General features: G+C 42.8%; 1 protein-coding gene across 1 annotated transcript; it reads right to left on the minus strand.

Moving 5' to 3' along the window:
* Window positions 1-305: 305 nt before the first annotated feature.
* On the minus strand, window positions 306-2,033 carry LOC135171597 (uncharacterized). Its single transcript, XM_064138226.1, has 2 exons — window positions 993-2,033; window positions 306-913 (listed from the first exon to the last, which is right to left on the minus strand). Exons 1-2 carry the CDS (start codon window positions 1,396-1,398, stop codon window positions 678-680), a joined length of 642 nt encoding a protein of 213 aa, XP_063994296.1. The 5' UTR covers window positions 1,399-2,033; the 3' UTR covers window positions 306-677.
* Window positions 2,034-22,870: the final 20,837 nt, after the last annotated feature.

The following is a 22,870-nucleotide window of genomic DNA, read 5'->3' on the forward strand; positions in this document are numbered from 1 at the left end:
AACCCAAGAATATAAAAATACGCGAAATGAACCCACAGACGCGAAAAGATGATAATTTAAAAACAAACCGCGAAACACATATCAAAAACCGCGAGAAAAACGACATAAACCAAAAACCGCGAAACCCAACGAAAAACATGCAAAAGATATGAAAAAAACTTACCTCGCGGGCTAAGTGCTCTTGGCACGCTCCTGCACATGTCACTTTCACCATTTTTTTTTTTTTTTTTTAAATAAAACACAAAAAACACTAAAACTGGACACGACACTAGTCCTCGGGGATGGTGATGGTGAAAGAGGGCGAGTAGTGGAACCTCACGGTTTATATAACTTCTGCCCCACTATTTCGCCCTCAACCCTCTAAACCGTAAGTTAGAGGGAGATGGGGGTAAGGATTTATGTAGGAAAGACGAGGAAAAAGTCAAAATTGTTCTCTAAACCCTCTAAACAACGAGAAGGAAAGAGACAATAAACGAAAGACTACAGGACGCCGACGAAGAAGAAGCGAGAGAGAAATTTCTCCTAGCTTCTACGTGAAAAAAAAGGGCTGGGGACAGGAGAGGGAATATTGGGTCTTGCCTAGCAATAAAAAAAAGTCAAGACTCACAGGTAATGCAATAAAATGTATGACTTTTATTTCAGGTATTCAAAAAAATACAGACATGTTTAATGAATTTTTAACCCGAACGGTTACTGGGTGATAACGGGGTAAAATCAAGACTCTGGAGGGCCAATCCTTCATCATCATCATCATTCCCGCTTTGATCCAATTGCATCGCAATTTGATCAAGCTCTTTTTGGCGCTGCGTTGGAGCCCATCGCCCTCCGTAATCGTCCTCGCGATTCCTTTGTTCTAGATTCGCGCCCAACGCGACTAGAACGGCCTCGATTTCCTCGATAGATTTTCGCGGTTCTGAAACAAAAAACAATACAAGATTAGCCTAAATCAATCTAATCTCAAAATTCATATGATTGATTGATTGAATATTTACTTTTCGGGGTTGAGGTCGCGAAATTCAATGATCCATGCTGAGCATCTTCACCCTCGCGTTCCAGGATTAAATTGATCACTGATGGGGTGCTGGGAATGATCTCGATCGATGAATCCAATTCCATCATGGGCTCAGGGATGATATCCTTCGATGTGTTGTCCTTGGATCGATTTTTTTCTGATTCGCGAGCTCTAAATTGTCTTTGTTTTTCCTTAGCTAGTTCGCGACGTTTTTCGCGAGCGATAAAGTCGGCCTTCTTTTTTTCCGCGAGTTTTAAACGTTTTTCGCGAGCCTGTATTTTTTTCAGATCCTTTTTCTTATCAATGCAGTTCACTTGATTGAATAAATCAAGATCTTTTTCTAACATATTAATCCATAACTTTTTTTCTTCTGTACTCACTTGCATAATTTCACTTGTTTTTTTATTATTGACTTTCAGGATTTTAGAGCCACTTTGAGTGCTACCGGGTGATTTATGGCCCAATCGTCTGGCTGAGTTTTTCTTCTTCTTTTCAACCTTTTGAAGGTCAAAGTCAATATTTATGACAGGACCTGTCTTGGAAATCTCATGTCTTTGGAGTTTCACTTTTTTCACTATTTTTTCAATTGATCTTTTCTCATCACTGTTATATTGCACTACACGATCACTAATTATCTTAATTCCGTTTTGATTGGCCTTGTTTCCACCATATTAAGATTTTTTAGGTTTAAAAGTTCCAGGCTGATAACCTGATTGATAACTGGATTTTGGAGATGAGTTCATTTGACTTGATGTCATTTTGACGTAAAAAACGTAAATGCAGTAAAATGATCTCCCTGGGGTCCTTGATGCATCCCTAGTTTAGAGGAGGAGGGGCTAAGTTTTCCACACTTTTTTGAAGATTTGCCCTTGGTGGGGGGTCCTTTGCATACCTGATGGGGGCGGATGCTCGAGTTTTCCTTTTTTTCGCCCCCCCCACTTGTTTTGCATTTGTTGGGTATTGAAAGGAAAGGTCAATGATTGGCCCATTTCCTTTCTTGTAGACTAATGTCTCCTCCCCCGCAGGGAGATAATATTCTTCCTCACACGCCCTAAAAAAGTAGTACCAATAGAGTTTTTCCCCCACTCCTGCTTTGCATAATCTTGTGTGTTCTATGCAGTCGAAAAAACCATTTGACTTCGACATTTTATATAATAATACATCACTATTATGCACAATTGCTTTAGTAACCACAGCCAAAGTTTTTGCATTTTTCGCATATTTCCTTTCATTTAATAAATTCGCGATTGCAATGCTTCTCAGTGATGGAGGATTATATCTCATTTGAAAATTCGATTCGATTTCTTTATTAGATTCTGCAGGTTCTTCATTGTAACATACTTTAAAAGTCGTACACATGTCTATGCCCTCATCTTGAGAGTGTAATTTATCCCTGCGATATCTGATATGTATTTTATTCCATATTTCACCGAGAAATTTATATTTGCATACACAAGAAGGATCAACAAGGAAATCTTTCACTTCGCATTCCAATCCTGACCCTATCGCGATTTTCCGCGCTTTTGCTGGAATGCACATGTCATCACTGTCTAGGTAATCATCATCGGTATATTTATCAACACATACGCGTACTCTTTTCTGGCGAAATTGAGGCTTTTGTCGTCCCTCATACGATTCGCGACCCGCGAGATATTTTTTAAGGGACTCTAAATCGTAACTTGCAAAGTTTTTAGACATTTTTACTATTGCAATGCCTTTTAACGAATGACAACAAACGCGTCACTCGATTTAACAAAAAAAAAATCGGTATAGGAAGGTTCCATAGTAAGAGTGGGGGTACCGCGCAACATATAAAAACCGCGAAAGTGGGGCGCATGTGTGACGCCGCCGCCGCAGAACTCCCTGCGGTGGGGGATAATGTGTGACGGTTATAGGTCTGTCATGCGTATAGTGGGGGATTCTGTCCCCTCCACTCTCATACGTAGCGCTATAAAACGCGGGTGCTCGCGGTGGATTTGATTCAGTCGTCCTGATTTCATCCATTCATTTTTTCAACATGGAGAGCAACATACAAAAGGGATTCAGTGATGCTGAACAGCATGTGGTCTTGTCTCAAGTTATATCTTTGAATAGATCAGAGACAAAACAAATTCGTGTCGGCTTAAAAGTTACGTGTTTCGGTCAATTCGTCCCGGTTGTGCAATTTATGGGCGTACGCCCGAAACGCGCCATATTGTCAATGACACGAGAAGAATGGGCCCTTTTTTTCATCGATTTGGATGCTGTAACCGATTACTTTGACCCTGAGAAGTTCCACCCAAAGATCAACCACAATCTACCTGCAAAAGAATTTGGGGCCATAAACGTGAAATTCCACCGCAGTTTTGAAAATCCCTGCGTGACCTTTGTTCGCAATGATGATGCAAATCAGACTCCCATAATGATGATGGGACAGAGCATCATTACATTGAAAAACAAGGCTGCATGGATTAATCAGTGGCTGGATTTCTTGGACACATTGCCTCTCAAGGAATATAAGGAATCGCTTGTACAATCAGTTAAAGGAATTGCTATGAATTATATGGATTATAATAGAATGCCTGCCACGGAGGATCTTCATCATCGCATACGCGTAAATTTCGAGGAAATTTATCTCTTGGCTCGCGATGATCTTCGACGTACAATACCCCACGAAAATCTTGGTTATTTGTATCAATTATTTGGAGAATTATTCCATAATTGTTACAATTATTTGGATAAATTCGCGGGAGGGGCTTACAGAATGCCCTCATATTGAAAAAACCATGCACATATGATTTTATGTAAATGATTTTGTAAAATGGAACCTACGATTTTATGAAATATAAAAAAAGATAAAATGTAAAGCCTATGTTTAATTATTTATTACAAAAATCCTCAACATCTTTTCAGGTATAAAAAAGACGGAAGGCAAAAAAAAAAGCTATTGACTTTTAGATAAAAACTGTTGGAAGGAAAAAACATGCAATAAAAGAGAGAGAGAAAAACTTAGTCAAAAAAAAAGGAGACATCGTTGAGAATTTTTCCAACGGTCTTCCATAGAAAGGGAAAATTTATTGCCCTAAAAACCTGTAAAAAAAAAGCATTCATTTTCTGCGCCATTCATGCCAGGGCATTGCGCAATCCTCCATCTAAAAAAAAAATAATGGGCCCAGTTTCCCTTAACACGTGAACGACATTCCATTGCATAACAATGGAATGCTTTCAGGCGTTTTGGGACCTGCCCGCATTCCTTCGTCACCCACCCACCACCCACTTCCTGTCGAACAATGACATTTTTTGGGGACCCTCACCCCAGGGGGCCCTAGAGCGGCGACGTCCTCCTCAAAGGACAATGGGGAAAACGTGTTCGAACACGTCTGGAAAAAGGGGGGAAGGGGGGCGATTCCTGGAAGAAAATTCGCCAATCGTGCCCACTTACTACTACCAATCGTTCCCACGCAAACTTCGCGCATTGCACTCGTGTAGTTCGAAGAGACGAAGCTATTGCACGCCGTTTCATCGGCCTACGACAATGTGTACTCAAGTTATATGCCATCATATCGAACACGAATAACAACTTCTATGATTGAGTTTTTCGTGAGCTGTAGTCGCGAAAAAAACGATGTTCCATCAGTTTCCTTGGTTACTTGCCGTGCTGAAACCGAATATGATGCCAGATTTCATCTAGGTGCAGCCAAAAAACAGTGATTCCCACGATGTCGTAAAAACGAATATGTATAATCGACTTTTTCTGGAAGCCTAATGGTTCCCACCCTAAATTCGCGCATTGCACTCGTGTAGTTCGAAGAGACGAAGCTATTGCACGCGGTTTCATCGACCTACGACAATGTGTCCTCAAGTTATATGCCATCATATCGAACACGAATATCAACTTTTATGTTTGAGTTTTTCGTGAACTGTGGTCGCCCAGAAAACGATGTTGCATCAGGTCCCTTGGTTATCCGACGTGCTGAAACCGAATATGATGCCAGATTTCGTCTAGGTGCTGCCAAAAAAAGTGATTCCCACGATGTCGTAAAAACGCATATGTATAATCGACTTTTTCTCGAAGACAAATCGTTCCCGAGCAGGCTTCCTGCATTGCACTCGTGTAGTTCGACGAGACGAAGCTATTGCACGTGGTTTCATCAGCCTACGACAATGTGTACTCAAGTTATAAGCCATCATATCGAACACGAATATCAACTTCTATGATTGAGTTTGTCGTGAGCTGTGGTCGCCCAGAAAACGATGTTGCATCAGTTCCCTTGGTTATCCGACGTGCTAAAACCGAATATGATGCCAGATTTCGTCTAGGTGCAGCCAAAAAAAGTGATTCCCAGGATGTCCTAAAAACGCATATGTATAATCGACTTTTTCTCGAAGACAAATCGTTCCCGAGCAGGATTCCCGCATTGCACTCGTGTAGTTCGACGAGACGAAGCTATTGCACGTGGTTTCATCAGCCTACGACAATGTGTACTCAAGTTATATGCCATCATATCGAACACGAATATCAACTTCTATGATTGAGTTTTTCGTGAGCTGTGGTCGCCCAGAAAACGATGTTGCATCAGTTCCCTTGGTTATCCGACGTGCTAAAACCGAATATGATGCCAGATTTCGTCTAGGTGCAGCCAAAAAAAGTGATTCCCACGATGTCGTAAAAACGCATATGTATAATCGACTTTTTCTCGAAGACAAATCGTTCCCAAGCAGGCTTCCCGCATTGCACTCGTGTAGTTCGACGAGACGAAGCTATTGCACGCGGTTTCATCGGCCTACGACAATGTGTACTCAAGTTATATGCCATCATATCGAACACGAATATCAACTTCTATGTGTGAGTTTTTCGTGAACTGTGGTCGCCCAGAAAACGATGTCGCATCAGTTCCCTTGGTTATTCGATGTGCTGAAACCGAATATGATGCCAGATTTCGTCTAGGTGCACCAAAAAAAAGTGATTCCCTTGAAGTCGTAAATACGCATATGTATAATCGATCTTTTCTCGAAGCCTAATCGTTCCCACGCAAACTGCCCGCATTGCCCTCGTGTAGTTCGACGAGATGAAGCTATTGCACGCCGTTTCATCGGCCTACGACAATGTGTACTCAAGTTATATGCCATCATATCGAACACGAATAACAACTTCTATGATTGAGTTTTTCGTGAGCTGTGGTCGCGGAGAAAACGATATTGCATGAGTTTCCTTGGTTATTTGACGTGCAGAAACCGAATATGATGCCAGATTTCCTCTAGGTGCAGCCAAAAAACAGAGATTCGCCCGATGTCGTAAAAACGAATATGTATAATCGACTTTTTCTCGAAGCCTAATCGTTCCCACGCAAACTTCGCGCATTGCACTCGTGGAGTTCGAAGAGACGAAGCTATTGCACGCGCTTTCATCGACCTACGATAATGTGTACTCAAGTTATATGCCATCATATCGAACACGAATATCAACTTCTATGTTTGAGTTTTTCGTGAACTGTGGTCGCCCAGAAAACGATGTTGCATCAGTTCCCTTGGTTAATTGATGTGCTGAAACCGAATATGATGCCAGATTTCGTCTAGGTGCAGCCAAAAAAAAAGTGATTCCCACGATGTCGTAAAAACGAATATGTATAATCGATTTTTCTCGAACCCTAATCGTTCCCACGCAATCTTCGCGCATTGCACTCGTGTAGTTCGAAGAGACGAAGCTATTGCACGCGGTTTCATCGACCTACGACAATGTGTACTCAAGTTATATGCCATCATATCGAACACGAATATCAACTTTTATGTTTGAGTTTTTCGTGAACTGTGGTCGCCCAGAAAACGATGTTGCATCAGTTCCCTTGGTTATCCGACGTGCTGAAACCGAATATGATGCCAGATTTCGTCTAGGTGCAGCCAAAAAAAGTGATTCCCAGGATGTCGTAAAAACGCATATGTATAATCGACTTTTTCTCGAAGACAAATCGTTCCCGAGCAGGCTTCCCGTATTGCACTCGTGTAGTTCGACGAGACGAAGCTATTGCACGTGGTTTCATCAGCCGACGACAATGTGTACTCAAGTTATATGCCATCATATCGAACACGAATATCAACTTCTATGATTGAGTTTTTCGTGAGCTGTGGTCGCCCAGAAAACGATGTTGCATCAGTTCCCTTGGTTATCCGACGTGCTAAAACCGAATATGATGCCAGATTTCGTCTAGGTGCAGCCAAAAAAAGTGATTCCCACGATGTCGTAAAAACGCATATGTATAATCGACTTTTTCGCGAAGACAAATCGTTCCCAAGCAGGCTTCCCGCATTGCACTCGTGTAGTTCGACGAGACGAAGCTATTGCACGCGGTTTCATCGGCCTACGACAATGTGTACTCAAGTTATATGCCATCATATCGAACACGAATATCAACTTCTATGTTTGAGTTTTTCGTGAACTGTGGTCGCTCAGAAAACGATGTCGCAGCAGTTCCCTTGCGTATTCGGCGTGCTGAAACCGAATATGATGCCAGATTTCGTCTAGGTGCAGCAAAAAAAAGTGATTCCCTTGAAGTCGTAAATACGCATTTGTATAATCGATCTTTTCTCGAAGCCTAATCGTTCCCACGCAAACTGCCCGCATTGCCCTCGTCTAGTTCGACGAGATGAAGCTATTGCACGCCGTTTCATCGGCCTACGACAATGTGTACTCAAGTTATATGCCATCATATCGAACACGAATATCAACTTCTATGATTGAGTTTTTCGTGAGCTGTGGTCGCGAAGAAAACGATATTGCATCAGTTTCCTTGGTTATTTGACGTGCTGAAACCGAATATGATGCCAGATTTCTTCTAGGTGCACCCAAAAAACAGAGATTCGCACGATGTCGTAAAAACGAATATGTATAATCGACTTTTTCTCGAAGCCTAACCGTTCCCACGCAAACTTCGCGCATTGCACTCGTGGAGTTCGAAGATACGAAGCTATTGCACGCGGTTTCATCGGCCTACGACAATGTGTACTCAAGTTATATGCCATCATAACGAACACGAATATCAACTTCTATGATTGAGTTTTTCGTGAGCTGAGTTCGCGAAGAAAACGATATTGCATCAGTTTCCTTGGTTATTTGACGTGCTGAAACCGAATATGATGCCAGATTTCTTCTAGGTGCAGCCAAAAAACAGAGATTCGCACGATGTCGTAAAAACGAATATGTATAATCGACTTTTTCTCGAAGACAAATCGTTCCCGAGCAGGCTTCCTGCATTGCACTCGTGTAGTTCGACGAGACGAAGCTATTGCACGTGGTTTCATCAGCCTACGACAATGTGTACTCAAGTTATATGCCATCATATCGAACACGAATATCAACTTCTATGATTGAGTTTTTCGTGAGCTGTGGTCGCCCAGAAAACGATGTTGCATCAGTTCCCTTGGTTATCCGACGTGCTAAAACCGAATATGATGCCAGATTTCGTCTAGGTGCAGCCAAAAAAAGTGATTCCCAGGATGTCGTAAAAACTCATATGTATAATCGACTTTTTCTCGAAGACAAATCGTTCCCGAGCAGGATTCCCGCATTGCACTCGTGTAGTTCGACGAGACGAAGCTATTGCACGTGGTTTCATCAGCCTACGACAATGTGTACTCAAGTTATATGCCATCATATCGAACACGAATATCAACTTCTATGTTTGAGTTTTTCGTGAACTGTGGTCGCCCAGAAAACGATGTTGCATCAGTTCCCTTGGTTAATTGATGTGCTGAAACCGAATATGATGCCAGATTTCGTCTAGGTGCAGCCAAAAAAAAAGTGATTCCCACGATGTCGTAAAAACGAATATATATAATCGACTTTTTCTCGAACCCTAATCATTCCCACGCAATCTTCGCGCATTGCACTCGTGTAGTTCGAAGAGACGAAGCTATTGCACGCGGTTTCATCGACCTACGACAATGTGTACTCAAGTTATATGCCATCATATCGAACACGAATATCAACTTTTATGTTTGAGTTTTTCGTGAACTGTGGTCGCCCAGAAAACGATGTTGCATCAGTTCCCTTGGTTATCCGACGTGCTGAAACCGAATATGATGCCAGATTTCGTCTAGGTGCAGCCAAAAAAAGTGATTCCCAGGATGTCGTAAAAACGCATATGTATAATCGACTTTTTCTCGAAGACAAATCGTTCCCGAGCAGGCTTCCCGCATTGCACTCGTGTAGTTCGACGAGACGAAGCTATTGCACGTGGTTTCATCAGCCTACGACAATGTGTACTCAAGTTATATGCCATCATATCGAACACGAATATCAACTTCTATGATTGAGTTTTTCGTGAGCTGTGGTCGCCCAGAAAACGATGTTGCATCAGTTCCCTTGGTTAATTGATGTGCTGAAACCTAATATGATGCCAGATTTCGTCTAGGTGCGGCCAAAAAAAAAGTGATTCCCACGATGTCGTAAAAACGAATATGTATAGTCGACTTTTTCTCGAAGCCTAATAGTTCCCACGCAGAATTCGCGCGTTGCACTCGGGTAGTTCGAAGAGACGAAGCTATTGCACGCGGTTTCATCGACCTACGACAATGTGTACTCAAGTTATACGCCATCATATCGAACACGAAATCAACTTCTATGATTGAGTTTTTCGTGAGCTGTGGTCGCGAAGAAAACGATGTTTAATCAGTTGCCTTGGTTATTCGACGTGCTGAAACTGAATATGATGCCAGATTTCGTCTAGGTGCAGCCAAAAAAAAGTGATTCCCACGATGTCGTAAAAACGCATATGTATATTCGACTTTTTCTCGAAGACAAATCGTTCCCAAGCAGGCTTCCCGCATTGCACTCGTGTAGTTCAACGAGACGAAGCTATTGCACGCGGTTTCATCGACCTACGACAATGTGTACTCAAGTTATACGCCATCATATCGAACACGAATATCAACTTCTATGTTTGAGTTTTTCGTGAACTGTGGTCGCTCAGAAAACGATGTTGCATCAGTTCCCTTGGTTAATTGATGTGCTGAAACCGAATATGATGCCAGATTTCGTCTAGGTGCAGCCAACAAAAGTGATTCCCTTGTAGTCGTAAATACGCATATGTATAATCAATCTTTTCTCGAAGCCTAATCGTTCCCACGCAATCTGCCCGCATTGCACTTGTGTAGTTCGACGAGACGAAGCTATTGCACGCGGTTTCATTAGCCTACGACAAAGTGTACTCAAGTTATACGCCATCATATCGAACACGAATATCAACTTTTATGTTTGAGTTTTTCGTGAGCTGTGGTCGCGAAAAAAACGATGTTGCATCAGTTTCCTCGGTTATTTGATGTGCTAAAACCGAATATGATGCCAGATTTCGTCTAGGTGCAGCCAAAAAACAGTGATTCCCACGATGTCGTAAAAACGAATATGTATAATCGACTTTTTCTGGAAGCCTAATGGTTCCCACCCTAAATTCGCGCATTGCACTCGTGTAGGTCTAAGAGACGAAGCTATTGCACGCGGTTTCATCGACCTACGACAATGTGTACTCAAGTTATATGCCATCATATCGAACACGAATATCAACTTCTATGATTGAGTTTTTCGTAAGCTGCGGTCGCGAAGAAAACGGTATTGCATCAGTTTCCTTGGTTATTTGACGTGCTGAAACCGAATATTATTCCAGATTTCGTCTAGGAGCACCCAAAAAAAAGTGATTCCCACGATCTCGTAACAACGCATATGTATAATCGACTTTTTCTCAAAGACAAATGGTTCCCAAGCAGGCTTCCCGCATTGCACTCGTGGAGTTCGACGAGACGAAGCTATTGCACGCGGTTTCATCGGCCGACGACAATGTGTACTCAAGTTATATGCCATCATATCGAACACGAATATCAACTTCTATGTTTGAGTTTTTCGTGAACTGTGGTCGCCCAGAAAACGATGTTGCATCAGTTCCCTCCGTTATCCGACATGCTGAAACCGAATATGATGCCAGATTTCGTCTAGGTGCAGCCAAAAAAAGTGATTCCATTGAAGTCGTAAATACGCATATGTATAATCGATCTTTTCTCGAAGCCTAATCGTTCCCACGCAAACTGCCCGCATTGCACTTGTGTAGTTCGACGAGACGAAGCGATTGCACGCGGTTTCATTGGCCTACGACAATGTGTACTCAAGTTATATGCCATCATATCGAATACCAATATCAACTTCTATGTTTGAGTTTTTCGTGAACTGTGGTCGCCAAGAAAACGATGTTGCATCAGTTCCCTTGGTTATTTGACGCGCTGAAACCGAATATGATGCCAGATTTCCTCTAGGTGCAGCCAAAAAACAGAGATTCCCACGATGTCGTAAAAACGCATATGTATATTCGACTTTTTCTCGAAGACAATTCGTTCCCAAGCAGGCTTCCCGCATTGCACTCGTGTAGTTCGAAGAGACGAAGCTATTGCACGCGGTTTCATCGGCCTACGACAATGTGTACTCAAGTTAAATGCCATCATATTGAACACGAATATCAACTTCTATGTTTGAGTTTTTCGTGAACTGTGGTCGCCCAGAAAACGATGTTGCATCAGTTCCCTTGGTTAATTGATGTGCTGAAACCTAATATGATGCCAGATTTCGTCTAGGTGCGGCCAAAAAAAAAGTGATTCCCACGATGTCGTAAAAACGAATATGTATAGTCGACTTTTTCTCGAAGCCTAATAGTTCCCACGCAGAATTCGCGCGTTGCACTCGGGTAGTTCGAAGAGACGAAGCTATTGCACGCGGTTTCATCGACCTACGACAATGTGTACTCAAGTTATACGCCATCATATCGAACACGAATATCAACTTCTATGTTTGAGTTTTTCGTGAACTGTGGTCGCTCAGAAAACGATGTTGCATCAGTTCCCTTGGTTAATTGATGTGCTGAAACCGAATATGATGCCAGATTTCGTCTAGGTGCAGCCAACAAAAGTGATTCCCTTGTAGTCGTAAATACGCATATGTATAATCAATCTTTTCTCGAAGCCTAATCGTTCCCACGCAATCTGCCCGCATTGCACTTGTGTAGTTCGACGAGACGAAGCTATTGCACGCGGTTTCATTAGCCTACGACAAAGTGTACTCAAGTTATACGCCATCATATCGAACACGAATATCAACTTTTATGTTTGAGTTTTTCGTGAGCTGTGGTCGCGAAAAAAACGATGTTGCATCAGTTTCCTCGGTTATTTGATGTGCTAAAACCGAATATGATGCCAGATTTCGTCTAGGTGCAGCCAAAAAACAGTGATTCCCACGATGTCGTAAAAACGAATATGTATAATCGACTTTTTCTGGAAGCCTAATGGTTCTCACCCTAAATTCGCGCATTGCACTCGTGTAGGTCTAAGAGACGAAGCTATTGCACGCGGTTTCATCGACCTACGACAATGTGTACTCAAGTTATATGCCATCATATCGAACACGAATATCAACTTTTATGTTTGAGTTTTTCGTGAACTGTGGTCGCCCAGAAAACGATGTTGCATCAGTTCCCTTGGTTATCCGACGTGCTGAAACCGAATATGATGCCAGATTTCGTCTAGGTGCAGCCAAAAAACAGTGATTCCCTCGATGTCGTAAAAACGAATATGTATAATCGACTTTTTCTGCAAGCCTAGTGGTTCCCACCCCAAAATTCGCGCATTGCACTCGTGTAGTTCGAAGAGACGAAGCTATTGCACGCGGTTTCATCGACCTACGACAATGTGTACTCAAGTTATATGCCATCATATCGAACCCGAATATCAACTTCTATGATTGAGTTTTTCGTGAGCTGTGGTCGCGAAGAAAACGATATTGCATCAGTTTCCTTGGTTATTTGACGTCCTGAAACCGAATATTATTCCAGATTTCGTCTAGGAGCACCCAAAAAAAAGTGATTCCCACGATCTCGTAACAACGCATATGTATAATCGACTTTTTCTCAAAGACAAATGGTTCCCAAGCACACTTCCCGCATTGCACTCGTGGAGTTCGACGAGACGAAGCTATTGCACGCGGTTTCATCGGCCTACGACAATGTGTACTCAAGTTATATGCCATCATATCGAACACGAATATCAACTTCTATGTTTGAGTTTTTCGTGAACTGTGGTCGCTCAGAAAACGATGTTGCATCAGTTCCCTTGGTTAATTGTTGTGCTGAAACTGAATATGATGCCAGATTTCGTCTAGGTGCAGCCAAAAAAAGTGATTCCCTTGAAGTCGTAAATACGCATATGTATAATCGATCTTTTCTCGAAGCCTAATCGTTCCCACGCAAACTGCCCGCATTGCACTTGTGTAGTTCGACGAGACGAAGCCATTGCACGCGGTTTCATCGGTCTACGACAATGTGTACTCAAGTTATATGCCATCATATCGAACACGAATATCAACTTCTATCTTTGAGTTTTTCGTGAACTCTGGTCGCGCAGAAAACGATGTTGCATCAGTTTCCTTGGTTAATTGCCGTGCTGAAACCGAATATGATGCCAGATTTCGCCTAGGTGCAGCCAAAAAACAGTGATTCCCACGATGTCGTAAAAACGAATATGTATAATCGACTTTTTCTGGAAGCCTAGTGGTTCCCACCCTAAATTCGCGCATTGCACTCGTGTAGTTCGAAGAGACGAAGCTATTGCACGCGGTTTCATCGGCCTACGACAATGTGTACTCAAGTTATATGCCCTCATATCGCACACGAATATGAACTTCTATGTTTGAGTTTTTCGTGAACTGTGGTCGCCTAGAAAACGTTACAATTTTTATTATTAGTTGGTTCCATAAATGTCCCACGAGAAGCCTAGGAAAGTAAAGTCCACCCCCGCAGAGCCTGAATACGGGGGTAAGGCATAAATACAATGGGGTGCTGCCTGGTTCCCCAAGGGTATCGTTGAAGACACTGTTCCCCAGTGCCATTCAGCCCTCGGCACGATAACTTTCACCTTGACTTGGGTACTCTCGTCCGCGGCGATGCCTTGCGTCTTCCTGACGGGACGGCGGGGAAAAAATTCCCTGAATGACACAACCTTAAAAAACAAGACAAAAATCTAAAATACTTGTTTTATTCACCCACCCAAATAACAGATTCATTTTCCAATTTTATTTTTCCCCCTTTCTTCTTCTTTATCACCTTCGACCCCAGTGTTTTGGACTTGGTGGACTTCTTAGCCATTTTTACGAAGTTCCTCAGCGCTCTTTTCTCGCGTTCCTTCATCTCGGCTACAGATTTTCCTTCGAAGGGATCCGCAGTTTCCTCACCCGTCTCCGCAGTCCGCTGGTTCGTCTGTGGCTCCATTGACTCTTCGGCCTCCAACTCCTTGGCCTGCACCAATTGTTCTCCTTTGAATATATCATACAATGGATTAAACGAGTACGAGACCTCAGGCTTGTTCGTCTTCTGTGCCATCTTCTGCTCGACTCTATTTATGTGCTTTCCACCAGCTTTCTTATTTACGGCTTGACGAAATTTCGCTGGAGAGATGTAGAAGGAGTTGTCCCAGAGGGTTTCTCCTGCGAAACTCCCGGCGAATATTTGCACTGGATTCAAAACAAATCTGGGGCCTATCTCTGCCAATCCTCCATCTTCAGTCAGGATCTCGTAGTTTCTGAACCATATCCTGTTGTCCAGGACGCTGAATGTGTAGACGTGGTCGAAAAAGGACTTGCTTTTGGGGTGGTTGTTGGGCACACCAAATATCTGGGCGACCAACTCTTGCAGGAGGGCGTAGTGAGGATTTGTGGAGAAGTTCTCATCGAAGGAGAGAATTGGACGTGATCCCTTTAGGCAATTGCCTGTCAATTTCATTTCTCCCATTGTGTGAACTGTGAAAATTGACAGTTTAAATAAATTTGAACGTTTCAAAAAGTTAATGAATTAAAATGAGAAAAAAAAACAAAAAATCAGAACCTCATTGGAAAATGGATATTCAAAGATTAGGAAGAAGTAGGAAATAAATTTGGGAAGACAATATCGCGCATTGGACTCGTGAGTCCAATGCGCGAAGTTTGCGTGGGAACGATTAGGCTTCGAGAAAAAGTCGATTATACATATTCGTTTTTACGACATCGTGCGAATCTCTGTTTTTTGACTGCACCTAGAGGAAATCTGGCATCATATTCGGTTTCAGCACGTCAAATAACCAAGGAAACTCATGCAATATCGTTTTCTTCGAGACCACAGCTCACGAAACACTCAATCATAGAAGTTGTTATTCGTGTTCGATATGATGGCATATAACTTGAGTACACATTGTCGTAGGCCGATGAAACCGCGTGCAATAGCTTCGTCTCGTCGAACTACACGAGTGCAATGCGGGAAGCCTGCTCGGGAACGATTTGTCTTCGAGAAAAAGTCGATTATACATATGCGTTTTTACGACATCCTGGGAATCACTTTTTTTGGCTGCACCTAGACGAAATCTGGAATCATATTCGGTTTCAGCATGTCGGATAACCAAAGGAACTGATGCAACATCGTTTTCTGGGCGACCACAGTTCACGAAAAACTCAAACATAGAAGTTGATATTCGTGTTCGATATGATGGCATATAACTTGAGTACACATTGTCGTAGGCTGATGAAACCGCGTGCAATAGCTTCGTCTCTTCGAACTTCCCGAGTGCAATGCGCGAAGTTTGCGTGGGAACGATTAGGGTTCGAGAAAAAGTCGATTATACATATTCGTTTTTACGACATCGTGGGAATCACTTTTTTTTTGGCTGCACCTAGACGAAATCTGGTATCATATTCGGTTTCAGCACATCAATTAACCAAGGGAACTGATGCAACATCTTTTTCTGGGCGACCACAGTTCACGAAAAACGCAAACATAGAAGTTGATATTCGTGTTCGATATGATGGCATATAACTTGAGTACACATTGTCGTAGGCCGATGAAACCGCGTGCAATAGCTTCGTCTCTTCAAACTACACGAGTGCAATGCGCGAAGTTTGCGTGGGAACGATTAGGCTTCGAGAAAAAGTCGATTATACATATTCGTTTTTACGACATCGTGCGAATCTCTGTTTTTTGGCTGCACCTAGAAGAAATCTGGCATCATATTCTGTTTCAGCACGTCAAATAACCAAGGAAACTGATGCAATATCATTTTCTTCGCGACCACAGCTCACGAAAAACTCAATCATAGAAGTTGATATTCGTGTTCGATATGATGGCATATAACTTGAGTACACATTGTCGTAGGCCGATGAAACCGCGTGCAATAGCTTCGTCTCTTCGAACTCCACGAGTGCAATGCGCGAAGTTTGCGTGGGAACGATTAGGCTTCGAGAAAAAGTCGATTATACATATTCGTTTTTACGACATCGTGCGAATCTCTGTTTTTTGGCTGCACCTAGAGGAAATCTGGCATCATGTTCGGTTTCAGCACGTCAAATAACCAAGGAAACTGATGCAATATCGTTTTCTTCGCGACCACAGCTCACGAAAAACTCAATCATAGAAGTTTTTATTCGTGTTCGATATGATGGCATATAACTTGAGTACACATTGTCGTAGGCCGATGAAACGACGTGCAATAGCTTCGTCTCGTCGAACTACACAAGGGCACTGCGGGCAGTTTGCGTGGGAACGATTAGACTTCGAGAAAAGATCGATTATACATATGCGTATTTATGACTTCAAGGGAATCACTTTTTTTTGCTGCAACTAGACGAAATCTGGCATCATATTCGGTTTCAGCACGTCAAATAACCAAGGAAACTGATGCAATATCGTTTTCTTCGCGACCACAGCTCACGAAAAACTCAATCATAGAAGTTGATATTCGTGTTCGATATGATGGCATATAACTTGAGTACACATTGTCGTAGGCCGATGAAACGGCGTACAATAGCTTCGTCTCGTCGAACTACACGAGGGCAATGAGGGCAGTTTGCGTGGGAACGATTAGGCTTCGAGAAAAGATCGATTATACATATGCGGATTTACGACTTCAAGGGAATCACTTTTTTTTGCTGCACCTAGGCGAAATCTGGCATCATATTCGGTTTCAGCACGTCGAATAACCAAGGGAACTGATGCGACATCGTTTTCTGGGCGACAACAGTTCACGAAAAACTCAAACATAGAAGTTGATACTCGTGTTCGATATGATGGCATATAACTTGAGTACACATTGTCGTAGGCCGCTGAAACCGCGTGCAATAGCTTCGTCTCGTCGAACTACACGAGTGCAATGCGGGAAGCCTGCTTGGGAACGATTTGTCTTCGAGAAAAAGTCGATTATACATATGCGTTTTTACGACATCGTGGGAATCACTTTTTTTGGCTGCACCTAGACGAAATCTGGCATCATATTCGGTTTTAGCACGTCGGATAACCAAGGGAACTGATGCAACATCGTTTTCTGGGCGACCACAGTTCACGAAAAACGCAAACATAGAAGTTGATATTCGTGTTCGATATGATGGCATATAACTTGAGTACACATTGTCGTAGGCCGCTGAAACCGCGTGCAATAGCTTCGTATCGTCGAATTACACGAGTGCAATGCGGGAAGCCTGCTTGGGAACGATTTGTCTTCGAGAAAAAGTCGATTATACATATGCGTTTTTACGACATCGTGGGAATCACTTTTTTTTTGGCTGCACCTAGACGAAATCTGGCATCATAGTCGGTTTCAGCACATCAATTAATCAAGGGAACTGATGCAACATCGTTTTCTGGGCGACCACAATTAACGAAAAACTCAAACATAGAAGTTGATATTCGTGTTCGATATGATGGCATATAACTTGAGTACACATTGTCGTAGGCCGATGAAACCGCGTGCAATAGCTTCGTCTCTTCGAACTACACGAGTGCAATACGCGAAGTTTGCGTGGGAACGATTAGGCTTCGAGAAAAAGTCGATTATACATATTCGTTTTTACGACATCGTGCGAATCTCTGTTTTTTGGCTGCACCTAGAAGAAAACTGGCATCATATTCTGTTTCAGCACGTCAAATAACCAAGGAAACTGATGCAATATCGTTTTCTTCGCGACCACAGCTCACGAAAAACTCAATCATAGAAGTTTTTATTCGTGTTCGATATGATGGCATATAACTTGAGTACACATTGTCGTAGGGCGATGAAACGGCGTGCAATAGCTTCGTCTCGCCGAACTACACGAGGGCAATGCGGGCAGTTTGCGTGGGAACGATTAGACTTCGAGAAAAGATCGATTATACATATGCGTATTTACGACTTCAAGGGAATCACTTTTTTTTGCTGCACCTAGACGAAATCTGGCATCATATTCGGTTTCAGCACGTCAAATAACCAAGGAAACTGATGCAATATCGTTTTCTGGGCGACCACAGTTCACGAAAAACTCAAACATAGAAGTTGATACTCGTGTTCGATATGATGGCATATAACTTGAGTACACATTGTCGTAGGCCGCTGAAACCGCGTGCAATAGCTTCGTATCGTCGAACTACACGAGTGCAATGCGGGAAGCCTGCTTGGGAACGATTTGTCTTCGAGAAAAAGTCGATTATACATATGCGTTTTTACGACATCGTGGGAATCACTTTTTTTGGCTGCACCTAGACGAAATCTGGCATCATATTCGGTTTTAGCACGTCGGATAACCAAGGGAACTGATGCAACATCGTTTTCTGGGCGACCACAGCTCACGGAAAACTCAATCAGAGAAGTTGATATTCGTGTTCGATATGATGGCATATAACTTGAGTACACATTGTCGTAGGCCGATGAAACCACGTGCAATAGCTTCGTCTCGTCGAACTACACGTGTGCAATGCGGGAAGTCTGCTCGGGAACGATTTGTCTTCGAGAAAAAGTCGATTATACATATGCGTTTTTACGACATCCTGGGAATCACTTTTTTTGGCTGCACCTAGACGAAATCTGGAATCATATTCGGTTTCAGCATGTCGGATAACCAAAGGAACTGATGCAACATCGTTTTCTGGGCGACCACAGTTCACGAAAAACTCAAACATAGAAGTTGATATTCGTGTTCGATATGATGGCATATAACTTGAGTACACATTGTCGTAGGCTGATGAAACCGCGTGCAATAGCTTCGTCTCTTCGAACTTCCCGAGTGCAATGCGCGAAGTTTGCGTGGGAACGATTAGGGTTCGAGAAAAAGTCGATTATACATATTCGTTTTTACGACATCGTGCGAATCTCTGTTTTTTGGCTGCACCTAGAAGAAATCTGGCATCATATTCTGTTTCAGCACGTCAAATAACCAAGGAAACGGATGCAATATCGTTTTCTTCGCAACCACAGCTCACGAAAAACTCAATCATAGAAGTTGATATTCGTGTTCGATATGATGGCATATAACTTGAGTACACATTGTCGTAGGCCGATGAAACCGCGTGCAATAGCTGCGTCTCTTCGAACTACACGAGTGCAATACGCGAAGTTTGCGTGGGAACGATTAGGCTTCGAGAAAAAGTCGATTATACATATTCGTTTTTACGACATCGTGCGAATCTCTGTTTTTTGGCTGCACCTAGAGGAAATCTGGCATCATATTCGGTTTCAGCACGTCAAATAACCAAGGAAACTCATGCAATATCGTTTTCTTCGAGACCACAGTTCACGAAAAACTCAATCATAGAAGTCGTTATTCGTGTTCGATATGATGGCATATAACTTGAGTACACATTGTCGTAGGCCGATGAAACGGCGTGCAATAGCTTCATCTCGTCGAACTACACGAGGGCAATGCGGGCAGTTTGCGTGGGAACGATTCGGCTTCGAGAAAAGATCGATTATACATATGCGTATTTACGACTTCAAGGGAATCACTTTTTTTTGCTGCACCTAGACGAAATCTGGCATCACATTCGGTTTCAGCACGTCGAATAACCAAGGGAACTGATGCGACATCGTTTTCTGGGCGACCACAGTTCACGAAAAACTCAAACATAGAAGTTGATACTCGTGTTCGATATGATGGCATATAACTTGAGTACACATTGTCGTAGGCCGCTGAAACCGCGTGCAATAGCTTCGTCTCGTCGAACTACACGAGTGCAATGCGGGAAGCCGGCTTGGGAACGATTTGTCTTCGAGAAAAAGTCGATTATACATATGCGTTTTTACGACATCGTGGGAATCACTTTTTTTGGCTGCACCTAGACGAAATCTGGCATCATATTCGGTTTTAGCACGTCGGATAACCAAGGGAACTGATGCAACATCGTTTTCTGGGCGACCACAGCTCACGGAAAACTCAATCATAGAAGTTGATATTCGTGTTCGATATGATGGCATATAACTTGAGTACACATTGTCGTAGGCTGATGAAACCACGTGCAATAGCTTCGTCTCGTCGAACTACACGTGTGCAATGCGGGAAGCCTGCTCGGGAACGATTTGTCGTCGAGAAAAAGTCGATTATACATATGCGTTTTTACGACATCCTGGGAATCACTTTTTTTGGCTGCACCTAGACGAAATCTGGCATCACATTCGGTTTCAGCACGTCGGATAACCAAGGGAACTGATGCAACATCGTTTTCTGGGCGACCACAGTTCACGAAAAACTCAAACATTGAAGTTGATATTCGTGTTCGATATGATGGCATATAACTTGAGTACACATTGTCGTAGGCTGATGAAACCGCGTGCAATAGCTTCGTCTCTTCGAACTACACGAGTGCAATGCGCGAAGTTTGCGTGGGAACGATTAGGGTTCGAGAAAAAGTCGATTATACATATTCGTTTTTACGACATCGTGAGAATCACTTTTTTTTTGGCTGCACCTAGACGAAATCTGGCATCAATGTCGGTTTCAGCACATCAATTAACCAAGGGAACTGATGCAACATCCTTTTCTGGGCGACCACAATTAACGAAAAACGCAAACATAGAAGTTGATATTCGTGTTCGATATGATGGCATATAACTTGAGTACACATTGTCGTAGGCCGATGAAACCGCCTGCACTAGCTTCGTCTCTTCAAACTACACGAGTGCAATGCGCGAAGTTTGCGTGGGAACGATTAGGCTTCGAGAAAAAGTCGATTATACATATTCGTTTTTACGACATCGTGCGAATCTCTGTTTTTTGGCTGCACCTAGAGGAAATCTGGCATCATGTTCGGTTTCAGCACGTCAAATAACCAAGGAAACTGATGCAATATCCTTTTCTTCGCTACCACAGCTCACGAAAAACTCAATCATAGAAGTTTTTATTCGTGTTCGATATGATGGCATATAACTTGAGTACACATTGACGTAGGCCGATGAAACGGCGTACAATAGCTTCGTCTCGTCAAACTACACGAGGGCAATGAGGGCAGTTTGCGTGGGAACGATTAGGCTTCGAGAAAAGATCGATTATACATATGCGTATTTACGACTTCAAGGGAATCACTTTTTTTTGCTGCACCTAGGCGAAATCTGGCATCATATTCGGTTTCAGCACGTCGGATAACCAAGGGAACTGATGCAACATCGTTTTCTGGGCGACCACAGCTCACGGAAAACTCAATCATAGAAGTTGATATTCGTGTTCGATATGATGGCATATAACTTGAGTACACATTGTCGTAGGCTGATGAAACCACGTGCAATAGCTTCGTCTCGTCGAACTACACGTGTGCAATGCGGGAAGCCTGCTCGGGAACGATTTGTCGTCGAGAAAAAGTCGATTATACATATGCGTTTTTACGACATCCTGGGAATCACTTTTTTTGGCTGCACCTAGACGAAATCTGGCATCATATTCGGTTTCAGCACGTCGGATAACCAAGGGAACTGATGCAACATCGTTTTCTGGGCGACCACAGTTCACGAAAAACTCAAACATAGAAGTTGATATTCGTGTTCGATATGATGGCATATAACTTGAGTACACATTGTCGTAGGCTGATGAAACCGCGTGCAATAGCTTCGTCTCTTCGAACTACACGAGTGCAATGCGCGAAGTTTGCGTGGGAACGATTAGGGTTCGAGAAAAAGTCGATTATACATATTCGTTTTTACGACATCGTGAGAATTTTTTTTTTTTGGCTGCACCTAGACGAAATCTGGCATCATAGTCGGTTTCAGCACATCAATTAACCAAGGGAACTGATGCAACATCGTTTTCTGGGCGACCACAATTAACGAAAAACGCCTACATAGAAGTTGATATTCGTGTTCGATATGATGGCATATAACTTGAGTACACATTGTCGTAGGCCGATGAAACGGCGTACAATAGCTTCGTCTCGTCAAACTACACGAGGGCAATGAGGGCAGTTTGCGTGGGAACGATTAGGCTTCGAGAAAAGATCGATTATACATATGCGTATTTACGACTTCAAGGGAATCACTTTTTTTGGCTGCACCTAGACGAAATCTGGCATCATATTCGGTTTTAGCACGTCGGATAACCAAGGGAACTGATGCAACATCGTTTTCTGGGCGACCACAGCTCACGGAAAACTCAATCATAGAAGTTGATATTCGTGTTCGATATGATGGCATATAACTTGAGTACACATTGTCGTAGGCTGATGAAACCACGTGCAATAGCTTCGTCTCGTCGAACTACACGTGTGCAATGCGGGAAGCCTGCTCGGGAACGATTTGTCGTCGAGAAAAAGTCGATTATACATATGCGTTTTTACGACATCCTGGGAATCACTTTTTTTGGCTGCACCTAGACGAAATCTGGCATCATATTCGGTTTCAGCACGTCGGATAACCAAGGGAACTGATGCAACATCGTTTTCTGGGCGACCACAGTTCACGAAAAACTCAAACATAGAAGTTGATATTCGTGTTCGATATGATGGCATATAACTTGAGTACACATTGTCGTAGGCTGATGAAACCGCGTGCAATAGCTTCGTCTCTTCGACCTACACGAGTGCAATGCGCGAAGTTTGCGTGGGAACG

This window comes from Diachasmimorpha longicaudata, unplaced genomic scaffold (genome assembly GCF_034640455.1).
Source record: "Diachasmimorpha longicaudata isolate KC_UGA_2023 unplaced genomic scaffold, iyDiaLong2 ctg00000055.1, whole genome shotgun sequence".
NCBI lineage: Eukaryota > Metazoa > Arthropoda > Insecta > Hymenoptera > Braconidae > Diachasmimorpha > Diachasmimorpha longicaudata.

Coding starts and splice junctions, on each gene's coding strand:
- LOC135171597 (XM_064138226.1), bottom strand. CDS start 1,398: ATGCAAGTGAGTACAGAAGAAAAAAAGTTATGGATTAATATGTTAGAA. Junction 914..992: donor CGCGACCTCAACCCCGAAAA/GTAAATATTCAA, acceptor TTTTTGTTTCAG/AACCGCGAAAATCTATCGAG.